This window comes from Suricata suricatta, chromosome 12 (assembly GCF_006229205.1).
Source record: "Suricata suricatta isolate VVHF042 chromosome 12, meerkat_22Aug2017_6uvM2_HiC, whole genome shotgun sequence".
Taxonomy (NCBI): domain Eukaryota; kingdom Metazoa; phylum Chordata; class Mammalia; order Carnivora; family Herpestidae; genus Suricata; species Suricata suricatta.
This window is the reverse complement of record NC_043711.1, coordinates 13,347,506-13,360,776: the sequence shown is the minus strand read 5'-3', so window position 1 is coordinate 13,360,776 and position 13,271 is coordinate 13,347,506. Positions and strand designations below refer to the sequence as shown.

The 13,271-nt window shown below is 56.6% G+C and overlaps 1 protein-coding gene across 7 annotated transcripts in view; it reads right to left on the bottom strand.

Annotated features, from left to right (window-relative positions):
* The window catches only part of MAST3 (microtubule associated serine/threonine kinase 3), a 38,070-nt gene extending 24,799 nt beyond the window's left edge, over positions 1-13,271 (bottom strand). For 3 of the 7 annotated variants that reach the window (XM_029919166.1, XM_029919174.1, XM_029919167.1), the window contains exons 1-2: positions 5,085-5,457; positions 4,704-4,793 (exon numbers count right to left, since the gene is read on the bottom strand). In XM_029919166.1, the coding sequence (XP_029775026.1) occupies positions 4,704-4,793; positions 5,085-5,131 (137 nt within the window). In that variant the 5' untranslated portion in view covers positions 5,132-5,457. Of the gene's footprint in view, positions 1-4,703; positions 4,794-5,084; positions 5,458-7,207; positions 7,240-13,190 lie in introns of those variants that run through there. The other 4 variants (XM_029919170.1, XM_029919173.1, XM_029919169.1 and 1 more) reach the window with 3 other exon arrangements.

Sequence of the window (13,271 nt, the reverse complement as noted above, 5' to 3'; positions counted from 1 at the left end):
AGCGAGGGACGCGGAAGCGAGGCTGGCGGCCCGCGTGCTGGCTAGTGGGCTGGGCGTTGCCAAGGCCGCGGGCGGAGGGGCGGGGCGTTGCTAGGGTTGCGGGCGGCGGGGGCGGGGCGTCGGAGCCTGTTTAGGCCGCGGATCTTGGCCCCTTTCCCTCAAAATGTAAATCTGCTCACGTCTTCTTTTCCCTCTCTCCCTGGCGCTAACCCCTTCTGAGTGTGGCACTTGAGACCCATCCAAGGCCCGGGCCTGGCTCATGCCACCGCTCCCACAGTGGCTCCACTTCTTGGAATGTCCTTCCTGCCTGACAACATCCAGCACCCCCTCTTCCAGGAAGCCTTTTCTTGTCTGTCTGGCTCTGTCTTCCCCGGGCTTGGGCTCCCTGAAGTCCCAGCATCTCTCAGCACTGGTCTGGCATAAAGGTCATGTTGAGCAAACGGAGCCTGGGCATCTGGCACACTTTGCCTATGTGATGGAAAGGCCATCAACTTGGCTACAGGACTTGGGGGACACCTGATTTCACTTATCAGGCCCGTCTGCTCAATTGTAAAGTGGGAGGGAGATTGAGCTGACACGATGAGTACATGAATTCGATGTAAGGTGGCACCCACAACAATCCCTGATAAATGTGATTAGCATCAGGCTAACTTCCAGGCCTCTGTTTCTCCCTCTACAAATGTCCCCACCGGAAAATGGAACCGAATCGGAGGCACAGACAGTGCTGCGAATACAGTACATGTTCACCATGGGAATAGGAATGTCTGACACAGTAGGGAGTGAATTAATGCTTCATCCTCTCACGACAGCCCCAGAGGTCAGGGAAGGTGGCCTCCTCCCAGGTCACATGATACTTCGGGAACCAACCCAGGCCTGCCGCTGAAGCCCAGACCCCATATCTGAGAAGAGAAGTCATGGAGAGGGGCCCCCGCCTGGTGTGTAACTCTAACTCTTCCCAACCTTCTTGCCACCAGTTTTGCTTTGTGGGTTTCTGAAGGACTCCCCATCCTGTCTTCTCCATGGCCAGCGTCACCGTCAGGTAGCAGCTACTGGGTTTGTCCTCCGAACGCTCTCCAGGTCCCCTGGGCTTGGGCCTCAAACACCCATAGCTGGTCATTCACTCACTCAACATTCATTGAGTAACTACTGTATGCCCGACCCTGTGCTAAATCCCGAGTACCCTGTCCTCAGAGGCCCCAAGTCTGGAGGGGGAGGCAGAGAGTTAACAGTAGGCAACTAAATGATCGAGATAATTTCAAACACCATTAGTCAAGGAAGGAAAAGAACAGAGGTAACATTGGCAAAGGACGACTTTAGCCAGGAGACCTCTCTGAGGAGGTGACACTATAGCCAGCCGAGACACTGAGAAGGAAGAGGAGCCAGTCATGGAAAGTGTTCCAAACAGAGAGCATATCTTGTGCAAAGGCCCTGAGACAAGACCCAGGGGGAAACGCCAGCAGGACTTAACATGTGAGCATTGCAGGAAGAGTGCAGTTGTGAGGTAGACGCAACGGGGAGCCATGGAGGATGTGTGAGCAGGGAAGGGCAGGGTCTGAACTGTCTGTCAATCCCCTCCGCCCGTCTGCCGTGGGGAACAGGAGCTGCCAGGGACAGGAGTGCAGGTGGCAGGAGGCTGGTGAGAGGCTGTGACAGGGTCTGGGAGGAGGACACCGAGGCCTGGACCAGGGTGAGGCTGCGGTGACAAGTGGGTAGATTCTGGACTTGTTTTGATGCCAATGGATGGGCCCTGCCAAGGGGCCAGATGTGGAGGTGAAGATAGAGGTGGAAACCTATGACCCTGAGATGTCCAGTCTGAGCCACACGCCAAGGACAGAGCCTCCTGTGCGTGGAATGTAAGGTCCCGCAGGTCTGGGGACCCAAGTAGAGACGAGTCATGGTCTTGTGTCACCATATGGTGACATGCTGTGCCCACAAACCCTCCTCACCGTGTGTGCCAGAGGCACTTCTGCAGTTAGTAAAGGAAGTACCTCTCGGTCCCAGCTGTGGCCGCACTCTGTACTGCCTACCTGCCCCCCACTACACCCACTGTGCTGGCGTCCCCAGCAGCCACTTCCCCCACGCCCAGCCGGCCTCAGTTTCCTCCTCTGCAGAATGATCCAGAGCACCTGTGGCCGTGGCAAAGGCCTCCCTCGAAGGGCCGGTGAAGCTGCTGATCTCTGGCATCAGCCCACTGCCCACCAGATCGGGTCCCTCCCCACCTCACACACCCTCTGTGGCTCCTCAGTGATTTTACAGCTAAACCACACTTCTGGGTGAATCCCTCTCCTTGGCCTCAGACCCTAACCCTGTCTGTAACTCAGGATCTGCCTCCCTCTGCTCGTACTAGTAACTATGTAAATAGCAAAGGCCCAGTGAGCATACAGAACCCTACCCCCAGCCCTTCCCACCTGCCCATGCACTGTCCACACCCTGCCCAGCCCTCTACGCTGTATGGTTCTTAGTTCCTGGGATAGAAAAATACAAATTCTTCCTGTCCTTGGCATTCAAGGCCCCAGAGGGAACAGAGTCTTCTGACAATGCTTTTTGTTGCCCCCTTGACCAAATTTGTGACCTTCTTCAATTACCTCCTACTCCCCACCACGGGTAGAGCCCTCCCACCTTCTCTCATTTGTCCGTGCCATAAGCATTAACGGAGCACCTGCTGTACACCAGGCCCTGCCCTAGAATCGAGGACAGATTCAGGTCTGGCTCTCAAGGGGCTTCCAAACCTCTGGGTGAGAAAAATAACCCTAGAGTCACACAAGAAAACATGAAAACCACATCCATAATGTGGTCTCAATGAGGGAAATGAATAGGCATAATGGATGTACCTGGGGCTTGGGTGGCCATGAAGAGGGGCTGTGTTTAGAAACAGCTTCATATGTGAGGGCTCGATAGAGACTTAAGAAACAGAGAAATGAGGAAAATGGAGCTCTGGGCAGAGGAGTAGCAAATGCAAAGGCCCTGAGGCAGGAAGACAGATGAGGGGGAGATGGAAGGTTGCAGAGGCCAGACTCGTGGGGCCTTGGAGGCTGAAGCAAGCCACCTGGGCTTATTCCTAGGGTACTTTGAGCAGGGGAGGCAGGGACCCATTTCCTTGCCTGGTCCAAGGTGATGTGGTTCTGCTGCCCTCTGGTGGCCAATGAGGAGACTTTTCTGCTCAGAGCCCCAAACTCTCTGCCTCCATTTCCTCCTGGCAAAACCGGCTCAGCTCTTCACAACTGATCCCTCCCCTCATCCTGTCCTCACTGGTGGTTGAGGCCAAGGAGTCAGTGTCAGACTGGGCCCCTCACTCTTTGCCACGGTGCCCCATGCACAACATACTCTAAGGTCCTGAGTTTCCTCCTCCCCGACCAAAATGGGGGGTACAGCAGACCCCACTGGATACCCCACCTGGTCCGGGCCCCACCATCTTTTACTCAGATGCTGTCCTAGCCACCTACCTGACTGCCACCTCCATTCCTATCACTTGTCCCCAGCAGGCCTTTCTTCCCCCAAGGCAGCCACAGAGGCTTTTAAATTCTTGGTCCTGCCTCAGGACCTTTGCACGTGCAGTTCCCACTGCCTGATACCTCTCTTCCCCCAGCTCTGCCTAGACCTTGGCTAAAACACCACCTCCCCCAAGAGGTCACCATCCAAATGGATCTTGTTCCACTCACTTGTTCACTGCCCACCTCCAGAGATCTGACTGAGAGGCCCAGGAGGGAAGGATTACATTAATCTTGTTCACAGCTACGCCCTTAGACCAGGCTCACAGTAGGCACCTACTTAATGAAGGTAGCTGTCTGTTACCCAGCACCCACTGTGGGCTCCAAATTGTTCTCTCTTCTCCCCATGAAAGGTCTACAGAAAGAATCTAATCAGTTCATTCATACTAAGGTATAAATGATTGATGAGCCACCAAATTCTAGACATCACTGACTCACCCATCTGTTACCTCCCTGAACTTTTCCCAAGCTGTGCGAAGAGCCCATGATAGCCCTGGTATTCCCTCCTAGACAGGGGGCAAGACCCTCAACAGACTCTGGTAGCCAAGCTGGCCCTGGTGCTTGGTTCCCAGACATACTCAACCAGGAGAAGTGGGGTCTTCTCTCAGCCTCAGTTTCCTCAGCTGAGAAATGGGGTCAGGAAGGGTACCTCCCCCCCAGGCTTGCAGAGGGAAACAGAGGTATTGGGTACAGAGCTGGCACTCAGTCAAGCTGGCTCTTTCCTCCCTATACCACTTTGCCTGGTACAGTGCCTAGGGCTCTAATGGTGAACTCTCAGCTGTGTGTGTGTGTGTGTGTGTGTGTGTGTGTGTGTGTGTCCATTCAGAGGAGCTTTCTGGCCAGCTGAGTTGGGTGTGGGGAGGGTCCCGGAGGTCACCGCCTGGAAGGCCCAGGCTGATCCAGCAGGGAGGGCCCAGAGCAGGCTGGGAACCTAGCACCTGTCCCAGGGATGTCCTTGGGCCACAGCTCAAGTTCGAGTCTCACCTTGACCACCTGTCGGATGGAGGACCTGTTGGCTATGGTTGAAAATGGAATTTCCCCATCAAGGCCCTAATGTGGATACTAGTTTCATTTTATGCAGGGGTAAACTGAGGCCCAGGGAGGTGGTGTCACCAGCCCACAGTACCTTGGTGAGGAAGCTGGGTCTAGGTGGCTTCCCAGGCTCTGAGGCGCCAGGGCAGGGTCCGAGCCCCGCCCCCATATGCTGTCACTTACCTCCAGGGGTGCAGGCCCAGTGAGGGGCTGCAAGGGCTGCTGGGGCTGCTGGCGCTCAGCAAAAATGGGCTCTGGCTGCTCGGAGACAGACTGCGAAGAAAGAGGCCCGGGACGGTGAACCTGGTGGTGGCCCCTGCGTGTGGCCGAATCCGAATTCGCACCAGGATTTGGGTTCCCTTAGGGAGACGGGGCCCCCCAAGGCCCGGGATTCTGGGTCTCACGAAGGCCAAGCGGGTGGGGCCTGACCGATGACCCGGGAGGGCTCCCCGGAGGCGGCGGTGCGACTCTGGGCGACTTAAGAAGAGACGCGGGGGCAGGGTGGTTGTCTGTCTGCCTCTCTTCCTCCCACCCCATTTCCCCCCTTCTTCGCCAAGCACTCACTCGAGGGTCAGCGCCGGGATGTGAAGCTTGTCCCTGCGAGACTTCATGCTGAGGCCGGGGCTGCGTCTACGCGGCTGGGTGCCAAAGCCCTCTTTGTGACCCCCACGCCCTGACGGTGGCGCGATCGGACAGACCCACGGACGCGGACGTAGGGACAGCACGCCTGGCGGGCGCGACAGACGCGGCGCGGGAGGCTGGGCCGCTGGGGGCGCGGGAGGCGGGCTCTCTCCGCCTCGGGGCGGGGCTCGGGGCCCCGCACCTGCGCGCAGGCCCGGCCCAGCAGGAAAAGTCGGGCTGCGGGAGGCTGGAGTGGCAGGTGTCACCCCCTCCTGGAGACAGACGCCGCTGGGGCTGCCGGGTCTTGAGCCCCCGGGCAGCGCAGCCGGAAAGGAAGGGCGGTCACTGCCTCCCCGATCGGCTCGATTGCTCCATCGCCCGGCCCCGCCCCTTCCCGGCCGCGGCGGGTCTCTGCCCTCACCCCGCCCCCGGGGGTGTCTCTCGGACCCCGGATCTGAGCGCGTCCCGCCCCCATTCCCGGTTCGCGGCCCCTCGCGGCGGGTCTCAGCATCCCCACGCACGCCAGAGGCCGGTCCACGCCTCCAGGCCTTTGCTTCTCCGGGTTCTCTCCGTCAGGCACGTCGTCCCCCTCACCCACACCCGAGTTCGGTCCCCCGGGCCCTCTTCTGCGGAGCCGTCCCTACACAACGACCCGCGGCGCCCCGAGTCCCACCCTCCCTTTGGCCCAGACCAAGAGTCCCATCCCAGCCCAGATCCCAAGAGTCTGGGGTTGTGTCTGACTCGAGCCCCCTTGACACCCCACTTGGACCCAGCCAAGAACGCGGTAGGCAGCAGAGAGTAGACAGCTCCCGGGAGTCTTTGTCCTCGTCCTGCCCTGTGGCCCAGGACTTTGTCCTCGGTGGTTCTGCCTGATCCCGGTCCACACCCGGCCCCAAGCCTGGGCAAAGGCCAGGGACAGGGCCCGCCTTCCGGTCAATGCCAAAGCCCCGCCCCTCCGGGCCCCTCAGGCTCCTCCCCACCAGCTGCACTATCCCCTGCGCATCAAGAACAGATGGTCAGGGCTCGGGGGCCCAACTGACCCCATCCCCACCATCAGATTTCAAAACTCTCATCCAAACCCCAGGACCTCCCTCTTCTCTCCTCCACCTCCCCTGTGTTCTCTTCCCTCCAGCTACTGCTGTCTCCATGATGTTCTTCCAAACAACGCTGGTCTGCCTCCCAGGACCTTTGCCCGTGCTGTTCCCTCTAGTTGGGATGCTCTTCCCCTCAAACTTTCCTCCTCGCCTCTTCTTCCTCTTCTAGATCTAGGCTCAAATGTTACCTTCTCCAAGAGGGCTAACGCCACTGCCCTCTATCTCTTAATGTCTCCCCTGCATAACATCTCTTCACCGTAACTCTCCCCAAGAGACCGTGAGCTGCATGGGCAGGGTCCAACATCCACTTGTCTCATGTCCCCCATGCCTGGAACAGGGCCTGATACACAGTAGGCCCTCAAAAAAGACTGTTAAGTGGGTGATTTCACCGCGGGGCAAGAGAATTCCCACCCCTCGGGCAAACAGCCCCAAAGAGGGGGTGTCTACACGCGCACCCCTTCAGACCCCCAGCACAAGACAGAACTCTCCCTGACTGGGCTTTGGTTTCCCCTCTGTAAACCAGCAAAGGCACCGAACAAAACGTTCTGTGAGCTTTGGGGTCCAAAAATGCCAACCTACAGAAAAACGCGAATGTGACCCTGAGGATATGACTTTCTACCTGTGTTCCCTGACAGTGAGCTCCCCATCACGGGAGGCATGCAAGCTGGTTCCAGCATACTTGGCTGGAATTCTATAATTTGGACTCTAGATGCTAGACAAGGGTTCCTTTTCCAGCCTGGATGCCCTTGTGCCAGTGGTGCAACCCTACGGCGCTTTAATTTCCACATTTGCAAACTGGTGTGGGCCTCCCGGCTTGTGCGAGCCAAACTGAAGCACTTCCAAAGCACTCTGCAAACACTGGGGGAAAGGATCAAGGTGAGCAGCTTTGTTATAATTATTAAATAAATTCACAATCTGTAGGCTGCTGCTGAAAGATCTGTGCCCAGGACCACTGGCCTTAGGTGAACTCACCCACGTCCCCGGCGTGGCAGGCTCAGCTCCTTCTGAAATGAGAGGAAACAGGGGTCATTCCAAAGAGACAAGCTCTTCACCCACCTCACCCCCAAGCTGGCTCCCACGCTCACCCAGCTCCAGCCAGTGCCTCCTTTCTGCTGCCCCACAGACTGGGTTCTGCCCTGCCACAGAGCCTTTGCACCAGCTGTGTCTTCTGCCTGGACTGCCTCCCTCACCCCCACACCCCCGGCCCCCACCTCTGGTGCTAGTCACCCCCCCCTCATGTATCCCTTCCTCCTGAAAGCCCTCCAGACTCCCAGTCACCTCCCTGCCTAGCTCAAACCCTCCCTGTACTAAAAATAACTTTATTGTTTTGTTTTATTTTAAAGTTTATTTATTTTGAGAGAGAGGGAGCGAGAGTGGGGGAGGTGGTGAGAGAGAGAGAGAGAGAGAGAGAGAGAGAGAGAATCCCAGATGCGGGGCTTGAACTCATGAGAACCTCGAAATCATGACATGAGCTTAAATCAAGAGTCAAAGAACACTTAACGCACTGAGCCACCCAGGCGCCCCAAGACTTCATTATTTTAAATAACAAATTAGTTATAGTTATAAAGAAGTATGTCAATAGTGGCTAAATAGTAACAATCGTTAGAGGAAAGGGAGATTCTTGACTCATCCTCACCCTGCCCGCTCCCGGATCTGAAAGTCACGTCTGCAAAGCGACGGTGGATTTGTGTCCAGGGAACCGGTGGGGGGTGGGGCACTAATCAGTAACTCCCTTGTGAAGAACCTTCTAGAGCTCAAGAAGCTGACCTGCACCAACCCTGGGTGCCCTCACCATATGCAGGGCAAAAAGCCCCGCACTCGGGGTTCACGGTGACCCCAGGGTCCGTCCTCAAATGCCTCACCCTAGAAGGTTTTTACATCCTCAAAAGGCCATGTAGCATGAGTTTAGAATCTAGGGATACTCAGACCTGGGTCCAGATCGATTTATTATCTGTTCTTTCCTGACTATGGGACCTTGAGCAAGTAACCTGTGCTATGTGTGCTTTGATTTTCCCATCCATAATGTGGAGGTAACATCGGGAGAGTCCCAGGGTGGCAATGATCGGCACTATTATCGTGGCTGTTGTGTGTGGTGTTGTTGAGGTCAGCAAGGGCCTGGGCAGACTATCATAATACCTGATACATTTTACATTTACTGAGCCACCTACTACACACCAGGAGCAAGGGACCATTTCTCAGGCTGGGAAACTGAGGTGCAGAGGGAAGCCAGCTGCCCATGTCTCTTGGCAGAGGGAAAAGGAAGGAAATCCAGGTCCTGGGCATCCCCCCGACCCCAACACAACAACACACACACTGCCAGGGCACCCCTGTGGAGGACAGACACATGACTATTTTTACCTAGATGGGCTCTGGGCTGCCCACATCCAGAGCGGGGTGTTCACCATGGCAACCACTGACGTCATCAGCCCCCGCAGCCGATTCAAGGGGGCTGGAAGCTGTCCGGTGCAGGACTGGGCCAGGAGAGGTTGGCTGGGTCCCTCAGCAGGGGAAGAGGAGGGTCCAAGGGATTGGGGTTTCACCCCAAAGCCTGACCCCAGCTACCCTGAGCCCACGAAACCGAGCAGTTCAAGGTGGGGAGAGGCTGACCTGCCATCCCAAGGTGTTTCTGTCTGCTGGAATACCTCTGGGGATGGAGAGCTCACTATCACTCAGGACAACTGATCATAGAACCACCACCACCATTAAGGCCTCCGGCTGCTCCCTCGAACTGTCATGGGGTCTGATGCCGGCTTACCCTTTCCTCTAACCCGTGAGACATGGGGAGCTGGCGTTGGAACCCCGAGCTATACCTGCTCTACACCCCCCCGCCCAAGCCCAACCATCTACTTCCAAAGCCCTGGCAGGCCTGGCTTCCCAGTCTGGCTCCCCATCATCTGAGCTGTGTGACCCCTGCCAAACAATTTCACATCAGTTTCTTCATCTGGAAAGCCTCCCCGGTTACATATGGTCCTGGGAAGAATCAAGTGACCAGCTAAGAGCCCGGCACTGGGGAGAGACTCCGCTAACTTGGTGCCAAGACAATGATTTGGTGAGGTTAATAATAACCACCAATTTAACCACAAATTTTAATTTGCTTCCAAAACACAAAGAGATGTGAAGTGGCAGAGAGAAGTGAGGGAAGGTCGGCAGCCCCCTGCAGAGGCTCTGTGGCAAGCTGGGACCACACGGAACTCTCCCGGCACCGCCCCCGGACCCTCTGCTCCCAGAGCCATCTGCTTCTGCCTTCAGCCCCCTCTCTGCCGGCTGTTCCTTACGAAGTGACTCCCGCGTAGACCAGAGTAGGTGGGGGCCCATCTCTTGGAACTGCCCTTTAAAGATAATATTTACGGCTTCCTCTTCTGTTCTGGGCTGGGTTGGACAATGCCGCCTCCCGGCCAGAAGCCTCAGCTCCATCCTGAGGGACCCGCAATCGGGAGAAAGAACAGGGCATGGACACCCCCACAAGTGGAGGGAGTAGGGGAGACCCAGAGGGAGAGAAGGGGCTGGCGGTGGGGGGAGCCAAGAGGCTTCCTGGAGGTGGGGGCGGGGGTGTCACGCTGGTGGGAATCTATAGGGTGGGGGTAGGACTCAGCCCGGTTGGCAGCATGGGAAGTTGGCAACTGGAGCAAAGGGAGAGAGAAGTCAGCAGGGACCACATAGCATCAGCCTGAGGACTTTTTGAAGAAGAATAAATTGAACTGGGCCACGAGAACCCAGGGTGGACCTTCCAGGGACCGTATCCAGCAGGAGCGGAGACAAAGTTCAGATAATACAAGCTCTGGCCACCTTCACTGGCCCCCGGATTTGGGGATCCGGTGTTTTAAAATTCCGTGGTTTGTGAAGCGCCTGCGCAGTGCAGTCAGTTAAGCACCTGACTCTGGATGTCAGCTCAGGTCATGATCTCATGGTTCATGAGTTTGAGCCCCCCGTCCGGCTCTGCGCCAATAGTGTGAAGCCTGCTTGGGATTCTCTTTCTCTCTCTTCCAAAATAAATAAATAAAAACTTAAAAAAAATTGTGTGGCTTGTGAAGCAAAGGTCCAAGTGGGAGATGATATAAAAAATAAGGATCACATAGGAAGAAAGGTATTTGGAGCAATAACAATGTGAGTAGACTGTAGCTCACCTTACACTCACCGGGGCTGAGCTGGACCCAAACCAGGAAGGCCCCGTTCCCACCTCTTCCCCGGACCCAACGCAAACCGGGGGTTCCAAGGGCCAGACCAGGTGCTGCTTACGACCTCCCAGCGCCCAGCCGGCTGCCCCAGTCCGATTAGCTAGCATCCCCATGGCTACTGTCTGTAGCCAAGCATCTGACTTGAGTCCCCTTCATCTCCTCAAACTTTTATGAATTGACTCTTTGGCCTTTGGAAGGGTCAGCCTCCGGAGCACCTGACTGGCTGGGGGTGCTCCTGCCCCATTAATCGAGCTGGAGTTAAGGTATTATTGGATAGCTAATGCCCCAAACCCAGGCCCTCAACATTTTTGCACCCTCGGAAGCCATACTGGTTAGAATTCCAAATCTCTTACACTTTCCCTCTCCGATCCTCAGTTTCCCTCTCTGAAAAATGAGGCTAATAACGGCACTGACCTCTTGTGCTGTTGGGAGAATTAAATGCATGCACAGTGCTTTGCATTTGTGGGTGCCCGTTATCGTGAGACGTTATTTATATTTCTACTACTATTATTTTTTAAGTCTTTAAAAATGTTTATTTATTTATTTATTTATTTATTTATTTACGGGGTGGGGGGTGGCGTGATAGAGAGAGAGAAAATCCCAAGCAGGCTCCAAGCTCTGTACAGAGCCCAACACTGGGCTCAACCTCATGGTTATGAGTGAGATCATGACCTGAGCCAAAATCAAGAGTCAGACGCTTAACTGACTGAGCCACCCAGGCACCCCTATATTTCTACTATTACTAATTTTTAATTATTTTCACTGTCTCCTATTTGGTTACTTACTCCAGGCGCTTTCCTGGCCTCTGGCCCCCTCTAGGCACCCCACCTGCTCCAGAGAAGTCTCTCAAAGCCTTCAGATCTGATAGTGTCCTCCCTTGCTCCAGCATTTTCCATAGCTCCCCACCACCTCAGGGGGGAAATCCAACCTCTTCAAAATCGGCACCGGAAAGCCCTGAAGCAGAGGGTGGGCTCTCACACTCCTGGCTCTAGCACAAGAAATGGCTTCTAGATTCCCCACACAACACATGCTTCTAGGCCTTTGCATGTGCTGTGCCCTCCGCCCAGAATCCCCTCACCCACTTGGGCAATCCCTACTTGTCCCTGTGCCTCCACAGAGCAAGACCTGCTAGTGCAGGGCTGGTCTGGAGGGGGAGCCAGACCTGCCCGGGTTCAAATCCTGACTGTCACCTACATGCTGTAACACCTGGACAGTGGCTAGGCTTCCCTGAGCCTCAGTTTCCCCTTTTGTAGCAGGGGACTCGTCATCAGGGAACGGGCGCCTCTTCCTCGTGAAACAGGCCCCCACTTCTTGACGTCAGCAGCGCCCCCATTCGCCTACCCGAAGGCAGTTTCTCTATTTTAAGAGGCCGCGGGCGGGGCTGAGTCTAACTGGGGCTCGGGGCGGGGCCTGTCCCCCCACAACATCCCACCGCTCACCGCCCCCCTCCTCCACGCCCAGGCCCCTCGCTCTTGACTCTGGCCTCGGACTTTCCCCTTTTGGGCCCCCTCCCCCGCCTGGGGGTGGGGGTGTTTCTGCCTTGCATCTCTGCCCCTGCCCTCTCGGACCCCACCCCCACCCCGTCCTTCCTTGGTTTTAGCTTCCCTCAGACTCTTTGATTTCCCCATACTCCCACCCGCCCCTGCCCCGCCACCCCGCGGCCGCTTCCTCTGCTCCAAGACCACCCAGCAACGCTTGGTTCTGGCGCCTTCTCCAAGTGTGCCTGAGCGTCCCACACCGCAGCTGACCACTCCCTGGGGTCGCTGCTGCTCCGGCGTTCGTGTCCTCCAACAGGCTGGGAGACCCAGGAGAGGCTGCCTCTCCAGTGCCGGGCACACAGCAGGCACTCAATAAATGTTTGTTGGGTAAATGATGAATCCCAGGTTCCCGACAGGCAACCCGGTGGCTTCTTAAGGGTGTGGTCTAAGCCCAGGAGAACGGCTAGATCGTCTTAATTCCCTTTGCACAGAGATGGAGAAACCGAGGCCCAGAAAAGTCAAAGGAGTTGCCCATCGAGGTCACATGGCCCTCGCGTGGGTTCGAACTCTGACACCCATGTTCTTCCCTCCTGGTAAGGAAGCCTTCCAAACACAAACCCAGGGCCCGAGGTCAGAAAAGGACCCTTATAGCAAACGGGGAAACTGGGATCCGGATAAGCAAAAGTGTCTCCCGCCCTCGGGTCTCCCCCCTCGCCGGCCCACAAGCCCGTTGGCAGCGCTTTCTGCGCGCGAGAGAGCCAGTGAAGGCTGCCGGATTGACTCTCTGTTGGGCGACCTCGAGTTTGTGACTTTTTCCAGACTCGAGCCTCAGTTTCCTTGTCTGACAAATGGGCGCCTGGACAGCCCCAACCTCCTCGGCTCACCTTAGGGGTGAGCTGAGGCTGGGGCGCGGTGGCGCAAGGACGGCACGAGGCAGGTAAATAAACATTAATTAACATGAATATACCACTAGTAAAAAGATTAACACAACGATGAGCATATGGTGAGCGCTCAAAGGCTGCTGCTGCTCATATTATTAGAGCAGCTGGTGGGAAGGGACCCAACTCTCGGCCCCTTTCTCCCACGCTAGCGCTTGGAGCCTCAGTTTCTCCATATGTCAAACCAAACGGAGTATACCCCTTCCCATCAGGCAAAAAGCACTTTGAAAAGCGGGCAGAGGGAGCGACCCGAGCGCGCGGCCCGCTCCCCACCTCAGTTTCTCCGGGCGCCGACGCCTCGCCCCTGGCACCCAAGCCAGGTGCACTCCGCCGTGCCCTCCGCCCGCCCACGCAGGGGCCTCACCTGGAGCCCTCGGCGCCGCAGGAGGCTCGGCTCGTCCATGGCCCGCTAGTCCGCGCCGCCTGGCCCGCCCCCGGCCCCGCC